The 19,130-nt window shown below is 44.2% G+C and overlaps 1 protein-coding gene across 1 annotated transcript in view; it reads right to left on the bottom strand.

The window, feature by feature from the left end:
• Nucleotides 1–891: 891 nt before the first annotated feature.
• Nucleotides 892–19,130, bottom strand: part of LOC147712679 (CMRF35-like molecule 1) — a 213,256-nt gene continuing 195,017 nt past the window's right edge. Inside the window, exons 5-6 of the mRNA XM_086923353.1 lie at nt 11,294–11,352; nt 892–1,702 (exon numbers count right to left, since the gene is read on the bottom strand). Coding sequence (XP_086779479.1) covers nt 1,550–1,702; nt 11,294–11,352 — 212 coding nt within the window. The 3' untranslated portion in view covers nt 892–1,549. The remainder of the gene's footprint in view (nt 1,703–11,293; nt 11,353–19,130) is intronic.

The raw sequence follows: 19,130 nt of genomic DNA, 5'->3' as shown, positions 1-19,130 counted from the left end.
CGACATACCTGATGTGTCATATTTAATGTATGACGCATCATGTCACAAGGAGTTACAGATATGTCAGTAAGCGCAAATGTGGCGCATTGCTGGAGTGCGTCATAAAACTTATGCAGCTCCAGCAATGCGTCCTTTCACATGGGGCAAGCCCCATGTGAAAGGGCCTGCGTCAGTCTTACGCCTGAGACTGACGCAGGATTTTGACGCAACGGCATCCTAGAAGTGACATCTCATAGATATCACTGTGTCACTTCTAAAAAGGCTTTTTGCGGTTCAACACCCCCCTCCCCCACCCCCCCCTGAATACATTATACCTGACATAGTTATAATTTAGCTCAGGGGTTTACAAAGTGACGCAGCTGCTTAGATGCGTCACTTTGTAAATAGGGCGCAATAGGAGACATGTTTTACACCGCCGATGCGTTACAAAAAGTGACGCATCGGGAGTGTAAAACTACTGACGCAAGGCCTCATAAATGAGGCCCTTAATCTCCCCATGCCTAACAAAAACAGGAATGTGTTCTCACATAACGCAACTGGTGCTCCTGTAAAGCGCTCTGATACCCGAACCCTTCAGGTCAAGTTCGTGCTATATAAAACTTCGTGGAAAGAAATCATAACAAACTTATTATACAGTCGTTCTATTTTGAAACTCAAAGATAGAACACACCTTTTTTTAGAGCGCAGAGATATAAAGTCAACATTAGTGAATGCCTTAAACTGCGGTAAAGTGACAGAACGTACTGTGGTTGTGGGTCTCGAAAGAGAGAGAAAGAGAGACAGACTTATAAACGTAATTTGGCATTGACGCTTCAATAAGCTTAATTCAAAGCATATACAATTACCGTTTCACTTTGACGTCTCATAAGGGTATGCTCATATTGAAATGTATGGCAGTGGAATCAAATGTTTGCTTTTATCTTTTATTGAAGAATTGGCAAAAGCTGTTGCAACCAATCAAAGTTCAGTCGTAATGCTATACAAAGACCAAACCTAAGAAACTAATGTTGTTTTGCCAAACATAAGCTTAATAAAATGTAGCAAAGGACCATACAGGGAAAAACAAACAAACAGAATCTTCAAACATTAGGAAGTTAGTATTCAGGAAGCAGTACGTTTGATGCTGATGTTCAAAGTAGGTTTTCTGGACAATCCAAAAATGCCTAACCAACCTAGCAATCTACTTGCAAACAAAACGACTTTTATTTGACAAAACGATAAATACCAGGCATACTATAGTGGCAAAAACAATACAATCCCCTCATGGTCTCACTTTACATTATTTATAAGTTCCAAATAAAAGTCCTTTAAACACCCAGGAACACTCTTTCAATGGGTAGAGCCAGGGCCATTGTGCAGCCACCATTACGAATTGTAGTAAGACATGGTAAGGCTTCTGTCCTTCGGAGTTTGGGAAACTGGGTGCTTCTATCTTGATAATATTAACACCAATAATTTACAGCGCCTCTAAACCACAAAATTGTGCTATATTAAAAGCAAGTGATGATTGTGACACCGAGGCTCACACGGGACAGTCCTCCGAGAACCATCACTGTCGGAAAACGACTTCTGAATATGCGGCATCTTGCGGCCCATCCTGGCCCTTTCCGTTGGTATCCACCTGTTTCAAATGTTGGGGCTGCTCCTTCGAACTCAGAATGATGTCAGCATATGTAATGGAAGATTCACTGTTGTCTGATGGCTGTAAACAGACATATATAAAGATTTAGGCACTGGTTATTTATAGAATAAATGCTAATGTGATTACTAGCCCTACAGATGACAGGAGAGACATCACCTTCTGTATCCATTTTACAGACATCTGCCGATATTGAGAGGCTGCGGCTTCTGGTTAGCAGTCATTTGTAAATTGGAATTAAAGAATGCTTTCTATGTCTCTCGAGCGATCGTCTTATTACAACTTTCTTTTCGAAATTATAACTCAATCAGACTGAAACAATTACAAGCAATTAGCAGATTTATAGCTATTACTATTCCTTCATTTGCAGAGGTCTTGGTCACACGAGCAGCGAGGCATATCCACGTCTAATGAAGATTTAAGCTCTGTAGTACTTATATTATGTTGAATTTCTTACACCACAAATACACTTCTGGTCCTTAAGAAATGTGACAGACTCGTGCGTTCTTAGCTATTAAAGAACCAACCAATTTGGCAGCTATGAAAACCCGGTGGAAACTCCTGGAATCAGATGCTCCCTTTAGCAGAGTGTTGCAGAGTGGAACGTGTCCTAAGGGCTAACTCAGTGTTAGAATAGTTCCACCAATCACTGTGCCTTTGAGTTGATACAAGAGATGTGATGGCTGCCAGTGCGCGGTTCACTGAGAGAACTAATAACACACGGGTCTAAAAGTCTCGTTCCACTGTCAGTGCAATATCATCAGTAGGAGCTATTGATACAAAGTAGGAGTACAGAGTGAGTTTCCTTCAGTGCCTGAGTTACTGGTGGAAATGTTTTACTGATAGAAATGTCGGTCATCTACAGGGATTCCTCCGGAATGGTTGCACACTTTAAGCCCTGCATAACTTGTATTGTATCCAAGCTATATCACTTCACTGGACTGGTGTATGGCAATGCCTATTACACTGCATTTGTAAACTATTAGGCAGACTTATTATATGGGCAGGCTCTTAGCCTCATCTGCAGCTGTTGGGGTCCCTTTTTCTTCCTGACTTCTTGGTCTCCTCTCTTACCAGATGCTGGAATTGGCCCTTTTTGCAGAGATATCCCCAAACTGTTTGCATCTTCCTCCTATATTTCCTGACCTGTTTTTGTTTGACATTGGACTCTGGGCACTTTACCACTGCTGATTGGTACTAAACTGCATATGCTCTCTGTGCAAATTATGATTTTGGATTTTTATCCATGCTTGGCATATTTGATTTAATGGAAAGTCCCTAGAGAAGTGCACAAAGTGTGCCATGGCCTGTAAATCAAATTCTACCACTGGGCTTGCAGCACTGGTTGTGCCACCCACATGAGTAGCCCTGTAAATGTGTTTCAGACCTGCCACTGCAGTGTCTGTGTGCGCAGTTGCCAGCTGCCATTTTGACCTAGCAAGTGCACCCACTTGCCAGTAACCGTGGGCGCAGTGCTCCGCGTCATCCACGGAGTGTGCGTAGTGCTGCCTACTCCGCGATCCGCAAAGTAGGCGTAGTAGGCAGGCTACGCACATGCCGTGGAGAAGCGTAGTTGCCCGCCACCCGCCTCCCGCCCGCCCTCTTTGAAGTGGCCGTATAATGTCTAAAAGAATAATAAAAGTAATTAAAAATACTTACCAGAGATGAGGCATCCCGGGGCTCCCTCTTCCTGCTTCATCGCAACTTCTTCCTGACAAATCGCATGAGCGGGCACTCGCGCATGCGCATTTCTCGCGCGAAATAGCAGGATAAAGCAGGAAGAGGGAGCCCCGGGATGCCGCATCTCTGGTAAGTCTTTTTGCTTTTAGAGATTATAAGGCCATTTAAAAGAGGGCGAGAGGGAGGCAGGCGGCACGCACTGTGGCTACGCGAAGTGTGCTGGTGTGCGTAGATTACCCCCCACTTCATGATGCTCTGCGTAGCCCCACTACGCCCACCCTTACTTGCCTGGCCCTAACCTTCCCTTTTCTATTATAAAAGTCACCCCTACAGTAGGCCCAAGGTACCCCCATGGGCAGGGTGCATTGTATGTGAAAGGTAGGACATGCTGGTGTGTGTTACATGGCCTGATCGTGAAATAATGTATATTTTGTTTTTCACTATTGAGATGCTATCTGTCCCCTAGGTTAACATGGGAGCTGCACTGTAACATTTTTTCAAGTGTACCTTTCCATTGGGACAAGATGGAGAACTGGAGTTTAGGCTGTCTGAACTCAGAATTTAATAGCATACCTTTGAGTAAAGGTGGTTTTTAAATTGTGTGTTTGAACATGCCACTATAATAAAGTGGGCATTTTCTTGCTTTACCAGTCTGTGTGCCTTTGACTGGTTGTGTATTCAGCGTCTGGGTTTGGAGTGACAAGAGCTGGAGATGTGCATTGATTCTGGACAGTCCAAAGGGAGGGGTGGCTGAGGTTTACACAGCCCTTCCTGGGTGACTCATAGCTGGGTTGAATAGACTTGGTCTGCATTTAGAATTGTGGGAGAAGTTTCACTAGCACCTGAATAGGCTGTGACAAAGAGAAAATGGGGTATAAGTATTTTGGACCCCAAACCCCAGATAATTAGATCACATCTGGACTGAAGAGGAACCTCTGCCAAGGAGAAGAGCTGGAGAGCTGTAAGGAGGAATACTGCCCCTTTGCTATGAGTGCTTTGGTGGGTTGGCCTGCAGTTGATGCTTCTGCCAAAGAGAGCATAAAGACTGGAACTTTGGTGTGAACCTGCTTGAAGAAGAATCTAAAAGGACTTGTGTGTGCTTGCCTCCTGTTGTGAAGACTCAGGGCCACAAAGATTTCACCTGCAACCCAATGACCAGCACTTGAAATCCTCTGGGGACTCCTGTATTTAAAAGGGCACCAATTCCAGTTCCTGGGCCCTGAGAATTGAGTGTTTTGTGCTGCAAAGCAAGGAAACCAACTCCAACGCAGTCAGAAATGCCACCAGTGACACAGCCACCTGCTCCATGGAAGTAGGACCTGCTTGTGAAGTGCACGACGCACCGCCCCACCTGTACCCCAGCTCCAATGCCTGCAGTTATCGGCCTTCCCTACGCCAGCACTTGCACCAACGCCGTCACCGCCAGCACCATGTTATCGCAGAGCCGATCACTGACAAGGGTGACTCCACAAACGCTTTGTCGGATCGCCTCACCAGAATCCACGCCTCATCACGAGCGCTGCCTAACTTCCCCTGTCCAGGATTCGATGCCTTGCCTCCACACAGACTCAATGCCTCACCTCCACTGTGGCAGAAAGAAACCAGCTTCACCTCGGTACTGACGCCTCACCTCCACGATGCCATACATTGTCTGTTGACTTTATTTTCAATGTACTGTTGTTTGTGGGCCTGTGTGACTCCATGCCCGTCTTGGCAAAACCAAAGGGGATCCTTTGGTTTGCTTTGTTCGCCCTAAGTTGGCAGGATATGCCCAGACGTGGGTCCCTTGCTCACTTTGCCACTGGATTCAAGCTAGCCTGGCTGATGACGGCTCACCCCCTTTGGTTTTTCTTTATTCTCCCTAACTTGGAAGGGTATGCCCAGATGTGGGTCCCTTGCTCACTTTGCCACTGGATTCAAGCTAGCCTGGCTGATGACGGCTGATTAGCCAGAAACTGGCCCCAGGATGCTTGTTTCTGGTCCAGGGAAGACATGGCTTGGCAGTTCGGGCTGGAATGTTCCCATGAGGTACAGGGTCAGACTGATTTGCATATGGCCATGTCTGAACTGGGGTGGTGGAGTGAGTTTAAGAATGATGATGGATTAATCCCAGATCAGTTGACTCGGGATAAGTGCTTGTAATGTTCAACACTCCGTCCATCATCCCCTTTGGTTTTGCTCCATGCCCGTCTTGCACACCTCGGGGTTGGAGCAGTACTTTGGATTTGTGCCTGTTACAATGTCGTAGTAGCCCCAGGTGGAGCTATTTGCTTCTACAAGTTCTATTTTTGAAGTAACCGTTATAACTCCTCCGCCGCGGCCGGAATTCTGCACCTGTGCGGCATATTCCGATCATGGGCGTGGTCATGACGGCCACCAGCCGTCATCAGCACACGCCCACTGTGATGCATGACGGCCGGGGGCCGTCATCAGCATGGAAGGGGTTAAAAGTCATATCTTGATGCATGTATGTTTGATTTATGTAGTTTTGGTCTTGTCTGGTTCGACTAAATGTTATATGTTACGTTATATTATATTGAGCTTGTAAAGCGCGCAGCTACTCAAAGTGTCCCGGCGCTAGCTCCTGAAGAAAGGATGAGCGTGTATCAGATTAAAACAGCAAGGTTTTTTTAAACAGCACTGGGTCTTGAGTAGTCCTTAGGGCCAAAGGCAGTAGATTCCAGGCCAAACCGGCCCTACGCACAAAAGAGTTTCCACCAAGTCGCTGGTGCTTGAACTTCAGAATCTGCATCAGCCATTGGGCAGAGGACCGAAGCACTCTGCCAGGCACATAAAAGGCAAATCTCCTTTGTAGGTATAGAGGGTCGGTATCATACAAGGGCCGGTGCGCGATGGTTAGCATTTTGAATTTCAGGCAGGACTCAACTGGCAGCCAATGCAAGGCATGCAAGTGTGTCTGCACACTATCTCGAGGAGAAAGCCCCATAGGGAGTCTGACCGCCGAGTTCTGCACGGCCTGTAGCTTTTTGACCAGGGACCAGAGCAGCTTATCAGGAGCGCATTGGCGTAGTCCAGGTGGGAAAGAATCAACGCAGGGACCACGGTTTCTCTGGAGGCACTCGGCAGGAGGGGAAGAAACCTCCTCAAGCTCTTCAGTATGCCGAAGCAGGTCCCGGCCAGCTTTTTCACGTGCATCACAAAATGCAGGTTTTGGTCGAACCAGACACCCAGGTTTTTTACCGTGCCCATTCTTTCAGAGGGCCGAGAAAAGCCCGGAGGTCAAAGCCTTTCTCTGAAGTCGGAAGGAAAGGAGCCACAACAACAGCACCTCAGACTTCCCTTCATTGCATTTCAACTGGGCATTAGATAGCCAGTGGAAGACAGAGGAAAGGCAATTTTGGGCCAACTCGACCAAGTCCACTTCCTTGGGCCAGGTAAACAGCAGCTGGGTGTCATCGTCGTAGGCCATCACCTTAGCCCCCAGTGACTCCGCCAGATAACCAAGCGGGGTCACATAGATGTTAAAAAGGAGGGGGCTAAGTGATGAACCCTGAGGCACACCCGCCGACACCGGTAGAGGCGCAGAGGCACTCGGGGGGAGCCAAACTTGCTGCTGCCGGCCCTCATGGAAGGAACTAATCCAACGCCAAGCGTTGCCAACAATGCCAATAGCAGACAGGCGGTTGAAGAGCATGGCTTGGGGAACCATGTCGAATGCCGCCGAGAGATCCAGCATGACCAATGCTGCCCTCCTTCCGGTGTCCAGACACTCCCTGATAGCCTCCGCGACCTTCAGCAAAGCCGATTCCGTGCTGTGAGCAGCACGGAAGCCTGACTGGGCCGGGTGAAGCCCCTTGGACTCCTCAATGAACTTAGTGAGTTGAAAGGTGACGGCATTCTCGCACACTTTCGCCAAACTAGGCAGAAGCGAAATAGGGCGATAGTTCTCAGGCACTAAAGGGTCCAAGGACAGCTTCTTCAGCAACGGAAGGATCAGGGCGAGTTTCCAGGCTCTAGGCACGGAGGCCGAGCAGAGTGACTTATTAATCAAGAAGTTCACCTCTGGGTTGACAATGTCGTCCAAGTCCGACAGTAGCCTAGCAGCACAGGGATCATTGGGAGAGCCGGACTTAAGAGCTTTCAGAATTTTAAGAGAGCTCGCCAAATCCAATAGGTCAAATTCCGAAAAAGAAAAGAGGGGCTCTGCCCAACTGATAGATGGAAGTAACCCCTTATCATGGGGCCCTGAAGAGATGGAAAGCGAAGCTTGCATATTAACTATTTTATCCTTGAAGAAAGTCGCCAAGGAATTACACCAAGAGTCAGAGACAGGAGTGGCCGCTGACTGTGCACAAGGGGCCAGAAAGCTTTGAACAATGGAGAAGATCTCTTTGGAGTTGTTTTTGGCCCGCTCAATACGCGTAGCAAAATAGAGACCCTTAGCTTCTCCGATGGCTGTATAGTAGAGCCTCTGTCTTGCTCTGAGAATGTTCTTATCAGCAGGACAGTAGCCTCTGGCACGCCAGGCTCTCTCGGCAGCTTAAAACTCCTGCTTCAGAGTCCTTAGTTTAGGAGAAAACCAGGGCTTAGAGGGGGATTCTCTCCTCAGCTTGGCCTGGCACGAGGCAGATTGTGCCGCGACTGACACTGAGATCCACTCTGCGAACTGGGCAACATTGTCCTCAAGCTCCCCACAGAAGGAGGGATGAGAAGCACCCAGAGCGATGCTCAGGGTCCCTAAATCCGGTCTCCTAAAGGCCGGGGGGCGAGAGCAAAGTGCCGGGCGAGAGGAATTCAACAGAGACCAGGAGAAAAAGATGGGAAAGAGGTCAGACCAGGCGACCAGGCTTGGTTTCTTCACCAATAAATGAAATTGGCCCCTATAATATCTCGGGTGTGCCCGCCAAGATGGGTGGGAAACAAAACTCTTTGAGAGAGGTTTGCCAGGTGGAAGGCATCCAACAGGGCAGAGGCATCCAAGGCTTCCGCATGGTCTAGGTGGATATTGACATTGCCAAGAAAAATGAACCTGGAGAAACGCAGAGCTCGCTCAACTAGGGCATCCCCACAAGAGTCCAAAAAGTGCTTGGACGGGCCAGGCAGTCAATAGACTAAAGAGCCCCCGAGCGTGAAGTGCGCTGAGAATTGAATGCAGAAGTTAAGAACCTCGCAGTCACGTAAGAGCAAGGAGGATTCACAGAGCAGAGTCCAACTGTCCCTAAGCCAGATGACGAGACCCCCACCCCTACCCGACTGGCGATCAAGCCGATGGACTTTATAACCAGCGGGAGTGACCAGCGCAACAATCGGATTGGAATAAGCATCAAACCACGTTTCGGTGACAAACAACATGTCCAATTAATTATCTGAGATAAGGTCCGCCACGTCGACGTGGTGCCTTCTTACTGACCTAGCGTTGATAAGGCAGGCCCTGATAGACCCCACCGTAGTAGTAAGTGCTGGTAAGGTCGAAGTGCACGAATCGAAAGAGAAAGTGTAGCCACACTCAGCGCAAGCGAAATCACTGGAGAGTCCAGTGGCCCAAGAACTATGGAGAGAGCAGCTCGAGTGTCTAAGGGCTTTCAACTCCTCACTAGTAAAATGAGTGAAACTTTTACTGGGAGTGACTGCACCTTGTTGAACAGAGTGAATCTCCCTGTGCGCTGATTTAGCGCGGACGGGCGCAGACGGGCTTGCCTTTGGCGGGCCTTCGGCGCGCCAATCGGCGCGCCAATCGGCGCGCCCGCTGCGCTTCCGGGTCAGCATTCGCTTACATAGGTGTTGCTGAAGCTGGCGGTCAGCGTCAAACAACTAGAGCGCTGACCGCACGTGGCGCGTGACTCATCCAAAATGGCGCACGTCACAAACACCGCCCCCAGGAGAGCCGCCTCGGCGAGGAACACTCCCAATGTATCGGGTATGAGTTAAAATAATGCCAGGATTAAAAGAGGCCACAAAACAAAAGAACAGTAGGCTGCTTCGTTTGCACTCTCCTCTTGTCCCAAGGGCCTGCGAGGGGCTGGAACCCACTCCCCATCGAAACAGATCTGAAGGACCACTGAAGCCTGCTGGGCCTTGCCGCAGTGGCTAAACACGTCAGCCCTGTCCCCGACTGCATGAGAGAGAACAAGTTGCAGAACAAGGCCTAAGGCGCTGGTAGCAGTGATGCACAATCCTAACAGCGCCCCCTGCGGAGGGATGGAGATAAGTTCCTGGGGGCTCTGTCCCAACCCACGCTTGCAGCAAGAGGTCTGGGAAAATGTTCTAGGGTCTCTAGTCCCTGAGGCTGCAGTCTTAAATGAAGAAGTAGGTGGAGGCTTAAAGGACCACTACAGAGAACGAGCCCACAGGACAGATCCCAGAGACCTTAGGGGACAGGGGCTCAATTAACTTTGTGGAGGCAACAGTAGTGGATGGGGCAGAAAATGGGGCCCTGACATTTGGTGAAGCAGCTGGCCCCTCCGGTTCAAACTAGTGCCACACGCGAATTTGGAGCTGCAAGAGGGCACCTGGTCAGAAATCCAACAACAGTAAGCAGATTTAGGTACTGCTCCCCACCCCTCAATTCCCCAAATAAAACTGTGATACAATCTCAGCAATATGCAACCTGGGTAAGAGATGCCCCTGAAGAGAGTTTCGGGGATCCAAAAGCCATCGCTGATTGCACCTTAAGGCAGAGCCAAGCACCCTGCCAGAGAGGGGTGCAAAGATGGGTGGCCCCTGATCTGCAGCACAGGAGCAGATGCATGGAGAAAATGGAGTGGGAGGGTTACTGCCATGATAAAGAGTCTCTCCGCTAACCCTGGGGGGGTGGAAGACTCCAAGTCTGTCAGCCTTCCCCATGTCGCTTGACCTCCCTCCAGATATGTACAGCAACGAACAAGGCAGGGGCTGCCTAGTTCAGATGATTTGGTTTGTGAGTACCCTGCACCTCACATGTTTCTCTGCAGTGTAAGTTAGGGTCTAACCAATCACTAAATTAGCCTCAATGACCACAGTAAAGGGAAATAAGTAGAACATCTTCTGCGTAATACTCTTACTGGCTATTATGCAACAATAGGTTTCCAATTTTTAATCACGACTACCAGCTTTTGGTTGATGCTCCATACTGTTGCCAACGGATGGGGTCTACATAGCTGGCATGCCATTAATAATCAATCAACATAGTTTTACAGCTGATGGAAGTGCTCCAATTTAATAGCAAGGTTTTAGGGGGAAAGCAAAACAGTGGACCATTTTCTCTACATTACTGTAACAGTCGGCATTCCTAGGTACTCACGGGTTACCTCATAACCATAACGTGTTTTAGAGCAGTTTAATTTATTTCCTTTGGAACAATATCTGAAAACCCTCAGACTTGCTGTCCTTTATATCTCCCAATCTGCATTAATTGAAGAGCTGCACCAGAAATGGAATGGATTACCAAACTCTAAATCCCCCTTTACCATATGTATTTGTTCCATTTTGCTGATCATAAAATGAGACATGAAGGATTTTGAGCAATGTGCTAAACACCTTTTATGATTTTTCGATAACGCTGATTTTAACATAAAATATTGCACTAATATTTTTTATAAATTCAAAATTCAGACCATTTTAGGTGCTGATCACATACATTTGTAGTTTAGCTGGCTGAATTTACTTTGATATGACGACAAACTGGACAATTATACATTATTTATTGATTTCGAGTTTGGGAGGGTGAAACATGAGGGAGTAACGGAAAAACATTTTTTTACTGTACATCATGTATGATGTTGTTTATTGATCAACATTATTGATTGTAGAATCAGACTATATTCCCTGACTTTCTACTTGACAAATTGGTGTGATCAAGAGGAGATCATTTGCATGTTGTTTTTTTCATTTAACCTACCTTACAAAACTTAGATTAATAAGAAATACCATATCCACAGTTTTAAATGCAGTATACCTTTGAGTTTCTACACCTTTGGTAAAACGAATTCACATTTTTCAGCTCAGTAATTTTCAAACTCTGAATCTTGATCTTACCGGGGTGATAACAATGTGAGGAGATGTTCCTTCTAGCCTTGGTTGAAATGAGCTTTTTCCTAAAATGATTGAAGGAGAGCAGAGTTAGTACATGGTGCTCAGCATGCAGATGGCTTTGTTCATATTCTAAGAACTCGTAGAAAGGCTAAGACCAGTGCTAATCCTCTTCCCCCTGCAGGACAAACCTCTTTGTATTATAGGTTGGCAACAGCTTATACTTACACTTAATAGTCTTTAAGGGGTCTACACTTATAAAACCAAGTTGACCTACAACACTGCTGACCCTCCTTTGCACATTGCACATTGTGTGACATCACTTCTGAATATCTAAACCAAATTCAATCCTCAGCATTTTGCTTGAGCTTCCCGGTGTGTCTGATTGAACTGTTTCTTTCTTCTTGTTACTTCAAACCTTGATTGTACCTTGGCAATGAGACTCAACCTACAAACATTAATACGTACTAGAAACAGTAAGTGTCATTGCACGCCTGGATTCAATTCAGGCTCTCATATGCTGGTGCATTCCAAACTGATCTCTTTTCATGAAGGGTGAGCTAAGAGGGAACCAGTACTGGCCACCGAGGCTATGATGGGGTAAAGGGTTAATATATAATGACCACAGGAAGATGAAAGGCTGCATAGGTGACATGTGCTTAAGTAATCTAATGTATGACTACCAACCGTGGCTAGTGAACTTTGAAAGCAGGGGGTTGTAGGTGGTAAAATGGCTCTGGGCAGCAGCCTCCTCCAAGAACCTTCGGTAAAAAACTGTGACAAAGTAGTGCATTTTACTGTAAAATGCTCAAATAAATTTGTTGGAAGCTTTTAGTTTTGAAAGGGTACAATAATTGAATAGTGTGCCAAGCAAGCTTGGCCCTTGTTAGGAACGTTGGGGCCTCTTAGCCCTGCCACATGCTTAGTTTAAAAAGATGAAAATCAAAAAAGTATGGAGGGATGAATCTCTCATTTATTTCAGTCCAAGGTACCAGTAATTACCCTGACATTATCAATAATTTTTATAGCAACAAGTACCAGTGATTCATATATATATATATATATATATATATATATATATATATATATATATATATATATATATATATATATATATATATATATATATATATATATATTACCTACTGGCGGTCGCCAGTAGGTAGTTATAGTTAGGATTTTTTTCAATGTTAAATCTCAAAATTCTATTTGGAATAACTTTGGCACCGGTTGACGAATCTGCCTGAAAATTTCCTGAAAATGGCCTCGTCGAGCTCCGGTTCTTCCTTGAAAGTTTGGGGGGGATACGTCAAGCGGGGGCCGAGATAAAAGGGGGGTCCCAAAACGCGTTTTCCCCATGTTAATTTCCATAGGGCGGTCGATTTCACTTTTAGCCCGAACGGCTGAATGGATTTCCACCAAACTTGGCAAAATTGTAGGGACTGGTAGCCCGATGTGCCTTTGCTATGTCTCAAGATATGTGCTCCATTGGATTTTGAGTAATTTAGGTTCAAAAAAATATATATATCTATAGGCGCTCTCCGGTGCGCGCACCGGAGTGCGCTCCAGGCGCGCCACGCGACTTGCGCGCAGAAAGCTGATTGGCTCTCAGTTGTCTGTAAACATTCTAAACAGTCCGGAGCGGCCGCCATCTTGTGTCTCGGTAGGATCGAGACACGAGAGGTGGGCAAAACAAAGAGGGAAATGACCATAAGGGGGCAGGGTAGACCCCCCCTTGACCCCCTAGGTTTGATGTGGGGGCTATAAAAGGGCCCCGCGGGGCATTTAAAATATTTTTTTTTTTCGTTTTGCGCGGGGGAAGCGCCCGGTACGCGCACCAGGTAGCGCACCGGGGAGCGTAAAATGAGGGAAAAAGATGACAGAGTTTTTCAAAAATGAAGTTTTTATTTAGAAATTGGAGGTAGTTCTAAAAAGAACTTTTTTTTTCTTCTTTTTGTTGTTTTATATTTTTTTTGTGTTTTTTGAACTTTTTGAACTTTTTTTGGCTTTTCAAAACAGTTTTATATTTTTTTGTATTTTTTTAGGGGGAGAAACAAAAAAAGGGAATTGAAACTGGCTCAACTGGAGCAAAAAAATAAAAAACCCAAAAAATTACTTCTTTTTGGGGCACTTGTGATTATCACCTGCAAGGACGATGAGCTTAACGCTTTTTTCACCATAGGCGATAAGCTTGCCACATGCAGAACAAGTGATTTTAAAATCAGCAAATCTTGGCTGAATGCAAGGCATCATCTCGGATGTTTCTGGTCCTGATGAAGTGGGTTGGTTTGTTTGGGAGGTGGTCCTTGACGACTTGGGGAGGTTACTGGCCAGTTCCCTGAACTCAGCACGAGAGTAGTTGTTTGGGTGCTTTCTGGTCATATGACGAATCATGGTATAGTTACCAAATGAATATTTTTTGTTTGGGTTGCCCCGTGAAAGTTCATCATTGCAGATTAGGCAAGTTACCTTGGGCGCATTAACTTTTTTCTTGCCCTCTGGGATTGAAAAAAACTCCCATATAATGTGTGGCTTGGGTTTGTATGGAGTATTTTCTTCAGGCAGCCATCTTCTCCTCCCCTCCTCCTCTTCCTCTTCCTCCTCCTCCTGTTCTTGACCACCAATATAATCTTGAGGTGGTCCTCTTGGTGGTTGTGGTGGTGGTGGTGGGGCAGATGCACCAGCTGCTGCTGCTACTGAAGCCATTATTAATATCAAAAAGGTACAGAGATGTACAAACAGGTCTTCCTCAGTCAAAGGACAAAGTCAGAATAAGGAAAAAAGGTGGGGTCTTTCATCATTTAGAAAAAAAACTGTCCTGAACCAATGAGAAGTGTTATTTTCAGGTCACAAGACCAGGGGCTTCATCATTATGAAACTAAAACTGTTATGAACCAATGAAAAGTGTTATTTTCAGGTCACATGACCCGACGCGCTTACGCTACGCGCCCCGGGGCGCGCCCGGGGGCGCTTCGGGTCGCGTAGCGTAAGCGCGTCGGATGTTTACGTTGCGCGATCGCATTCGCTCGAGTACTTCCGGGTGCGCTTACGCCGTGCGTATCACGCGGACGCGGCTACGCGATACGTCATGATCATGTTTTCGTTCGCGATATCGGCGCTTACGGGACGCTCCTCGGAGCGCGCCCGGGGGCGCTTTATAAAAGTACGCTTTTCGGGGCGCTCCCCGGGAAGCGCACCGGGAGCGCTCCAAAGCAAAAAATAAAAAAAATAAAAAATGGGAAAAATTGTAGGGACTGGTAGCCCTATTCTTAAGTGGTTTTTACAAAAATTAACTTTGATAAAATATATATTGTGCTACATTGGGCTATATATATATGCCAAAATGCCAAAATGTAACCCAAATGTAGTCCAATGTAGCCCAATGTAGCCCAAAGATGGCCACCAGAGACCAAAAAATGTAAATGTAGCCCAAATTTCAACTAGATGTAGCCCAACTGTAGCCCAATGACAGAATGTACCAGAGTGTTCTAAAGAACAACTAGAGTGCTGACAGTCTTATTTATAAGTGAGACTTATAGTTAGGAATTAGCATTAAAAAAACCTATGAAATTCACTGAAAAAACCATAGGTTTCACACCAGTTATAGTTAGGAATTAGCATTTAAAAAACCTATGAAATTCACTGAAAAAACCATAGGTTTCACACCAGTTATAGTTAGGAATTAGCATTTAAAAAACCTATTAAATTCACTGAAAAAACCATAGGTTTCACACCAGTTATAGTTAGCTGGAAATTTTACTGATATAAAACCATTGAAATTCCCACGTTATAGTTAGTCGGACTCACTATAACTTGCGCGTGTAATGCACTGCTGATGACATCACATATTACATTACTCATGACATGGTCAGTGACGTCACTAATGAGATCACTGATGATACCATCCTTGTGACAGAGAGACTAACCTACTTGCACTCTAAAGTAACCCTTAAAACACATTTTGAAAAAAAAAACTAACATATAAAAAAAAGTGGACATACCTATACCAGTTACAACAACCAATTCAGTAATTCCAACATGTATATACACATCCAATAATTCACTAACAGTTCTATATAGTCACTCGTATATATACTCACTGATTATATATAGTGATACAGCTATACATCCTGTTATATACCGACAGACATCCAAAAGTAAATCACACACATATTCACACTTGCAAATAAACTAATAAACATCCATTTATTTACATAGACAGATATACACACAGTAGCACCTTACTTCTAAGTAAACTTACACTTACTTACTCTTTTAAACAATCACTTATAGAAACACATACTTATTTAAAGAGGAACTCTTTCAATCTCTCACTGTCACATATACTCACTTATATATATCAATACTTACATAAACTAGATTAAAACATATATCGTTACTGATAAACACACTAGTGAGGCAGGCATTCACTCACTAACACACACATATACACACTCAGCCATCCATACAGTCCTCCACATCCATTAAGACACTTATTTAAACATTTATTTTTACATCGACCTCTACATATACATATATAAAACATATTTATTTTTTAAAAAGACAGACATTCACTAGATGGTGTTATCAGTGATCTCATGAGTGATGTAATATGTGATGTCATCAGCAGTGCATTACACGCGCAAGTTATAGTGAGTCCGACTAACTATAACGTGGGAATTTCAATGGTTTTATATCAGTAAAATTTCCAGCTAACTATAACTGGTGTGAAACCTATGGTTTTTTCAGTGAATTTAATAGGTTTTTTAAATGCTAATTCCTAACTATAACTGGTGTGAAACCTATGGTTTTTTCAGTGAATTTCATAGGTTTTTTAAATGCTAATTCCTAACTATAACTGGTGTGAAACCTATGGTTTTTTCAGTGAATATATATATATATATATATATATATATATATATATATATATATATATATATATATATATATATATATATATATACTTGTTGCTATAAAAATTATTGATAATGTCAGGGTAATTATTGGTACCTTGGACTGAAATAAATGAGAGATTCATCCCTCCACACTTTTTTGCTTTTCATCTTTTTGATGGTTCATGCCCATGTATAGGAGGGTCAATTGGGCATACCCCCCCCCCTTCTTTGTAACATGCTCAGTTTAAAAAATGGTGGAAAAAGGTTGGATTTTTCTATAAGATTCCCTAAAAATTGGTACAAAAGCCAAACATTTATAGACAGTTCACAAATCAGGGCATTCATTTTGACATGATCTCAAAAATGTAAATATCTTCTTCCTTCACTTCTACCTTCACTTCCATTTATGTTTACATCCAATGTATTCCACGTTTACTTTCATTAACCCCTTCAGCGCGGCGCGAATTTTCGCGCTGTGCTGAAGGTTCTAATGAGCCTATCGGCTCATGACGGAACGGTTCCGTCATGAGCACAGCTCAACCGATGCTCATGACGGAACCGTTCCGTCATGAGCATGGAAGGGGTTAAAGTAAAGCGAGGTCGGAAAACCTAAACAGATCTAACAATCCCAGGGCATAGACTGTTTAGTTATCCATTACTTTGGACATATTTTACAGGCTGTTATACTAGAATCAGGGATTATCGAGATCTTCCAAATTCAGACAACATTTATAACTCAAATTCTAAACACATATGCCTCTTTTTGCAGAAGTGATGATAAATAATTAAATAATGCAATACATCTCATCAATATAGTTTGCAAAATACAAGAAAAAATTGCAAGATTGGAAAATGATTTCCCATGAGCCATGTCACATCAAATTCAGTAGCAGGAACACTAACAACGAGGAAACATTTTGTGCAACAAAAGTCCCAAACTCAGCATAAGTTATTACTCATCAGGTTTCAATAGCATTTTATTGAGTTTCAAACAGAGACATCAATATCAAAATAACACAAGTACTTTCTTCTTCTTTCACACTAGATACCACCCATTTCCCCCTCTCTTCCCACTTGTCCTGCACGGGCAAAGAGGCCTAGATCATCCTAACTGAGGGTCCTGTATTAACGACCTGGATGTATCACCATTACAGGTTATAAGCTCCCTGGCACTGAGCCTTGTAAAATCTACCGACCACAAAGCATTCTCAGACAGGAAAGGTCCCCTAAAGTCCGTTGCAAAAAATGAAAACAGCAGACTGCAATCAAAAGAAAATGCACTATATATCCATTCTCAGCATGAACCACAATCCGTAAAAGCAGTCATTGGTACGAGTTGTAAGGGAACCGCTACCAACTGTAGCCAAAAGCCCCTATTTCGCAGCTAAGAGAAGTAGATTTGTCAGTGATCTAGCCATTTCCTTCAAATCCCATGTCGCATCTGGAATCCAACCCAGCATTATGCGTTGGTTTTTTTGGGGCAATTTGACTCTCACTATGGACTCTACTGCCTCATGTCCTGTCTCCCGGAATCATTGGTTGTGTGAAAACTACTCAGAAATTGCTCCGGTTTGGAATCGCCCCTCCAACATTTCTCATCTTACTGCTATCCACTGTATGTAGAGGCTCTGGAGTCTAGTGTCATCGAAGTAGAATTTTCCTGGCTGTTTCCCGACATGCAGTATACCCCTATATGCATTTCACATTGTTCGTCAGCAAAACGTTAGTCAATTTCCTCTTCTTATTTGGTCTGAAATTTAGTCAGAAAAATGTTGGCCAACTTCCTCTTCCTATTTGGTCTGAAATTTAGTCAGCAAAGTGTTGGCCAATTTCTTCTTCCTATTTGGTCTGAATTGTACATCTGACTGGAGAGACATTTGTTAACTGTTGCTTGTAGATCAAAGACTAAGTGTAATCTATCAATGTAATCTGAAGAGTTCCTCTTCCCACAACCGTAGTCTTTCTTGCTCTTTTTGAAACATTTGATGGTCCCATTTACAAACACGTGGCACTACTTCTGAACTCTGGGTTCCCAAAAACGGGGTTGAGGGGAAAATAGTTGCCTTCCACCCTTGTGGTCCCCATCCTTCCTTGTTGCTCTAGTTATTGGAGATTTGTGCATATTTACTGGTCTGTCTTTTGGTTCCACCCAAGGCATTTCCCAAAGCGGTAGTCCTGCTAGTGTGTGGGCATAAAGGCCCTAGTACTTCTCTGCCTTAGTCTTCGACCATTTCAACAGAAACCTAAAGAGTGAGGGAAGGCTGGTAATTGAGCAAAAAGGTGAGTTCACCATTGTTGCCCTGTAGTGTACACAAATCTTGCTCACTGACACTTCTCTTTGAAGTTCGTGCAGACCGACTCCAATTCTATGAGAAAGCTGCATTCAATGGAACAGCTTCCCGCATTAAGGTTCTCCGCAGGACAACTATTTTACCTGTCACTATGCCAGGAGATTGACTAACAATTCTACTAGGTCTTAATAGAGGATAACTGGGCTTGGGAAAGCAGCATATTTTCTATCTGGTTATCTCACACTGAGCACTTGGAGCATATCTTTTTCATTTCCTTGTAATTCCGGAGGTACCTGGCTCTGAGTCTCTGCAGGCGCCATCTTGGTATATCCTGCTTGCCAGTTTTAATCATTTATTTGTTACCTGTTTGACCCTATTGTTTTATTTGCTTTTAATTTGCCAGTACTCAGCTACTCGCATGTGAGCGCTGATGGGGGTGCTGGAACCCTGTTAGAAGCACACTTTTATTGAATGACAAATTTTGTTATGTTGCGATACATTTTATTGATGACTGTATTTTTATGATTATTCTTTTTCGCTTCTTTGTATTTTAATGAATTTTCATCGCTTTTTTGTATGTCTTTATGTACTACTTCCTTCTTAAAAAATTCAATAAAAACTTACTGAACTAAAAAAAAGAAGCACACTTTTATTTTT

This window comes from Lissotriton vulgaris, chromosome 5 (assembly GCF_964263255.1).
Source record: "Lissotriton vulgaris chromosome 5, aLisVul1.2, whole genome shotgun sequence".
Taxonomy (NCBI): Eukaryota; Metazoa; Chordata; class Amphibia; order Caudata; family Salamandridae; genus Lissotriton; species Lissotriton vulgaris.
The sequence above is the reverse complement of the archived record's forward strand: the minus strand, read 5'-3'. Positions and strand labels throughout refer to the sequence as shown.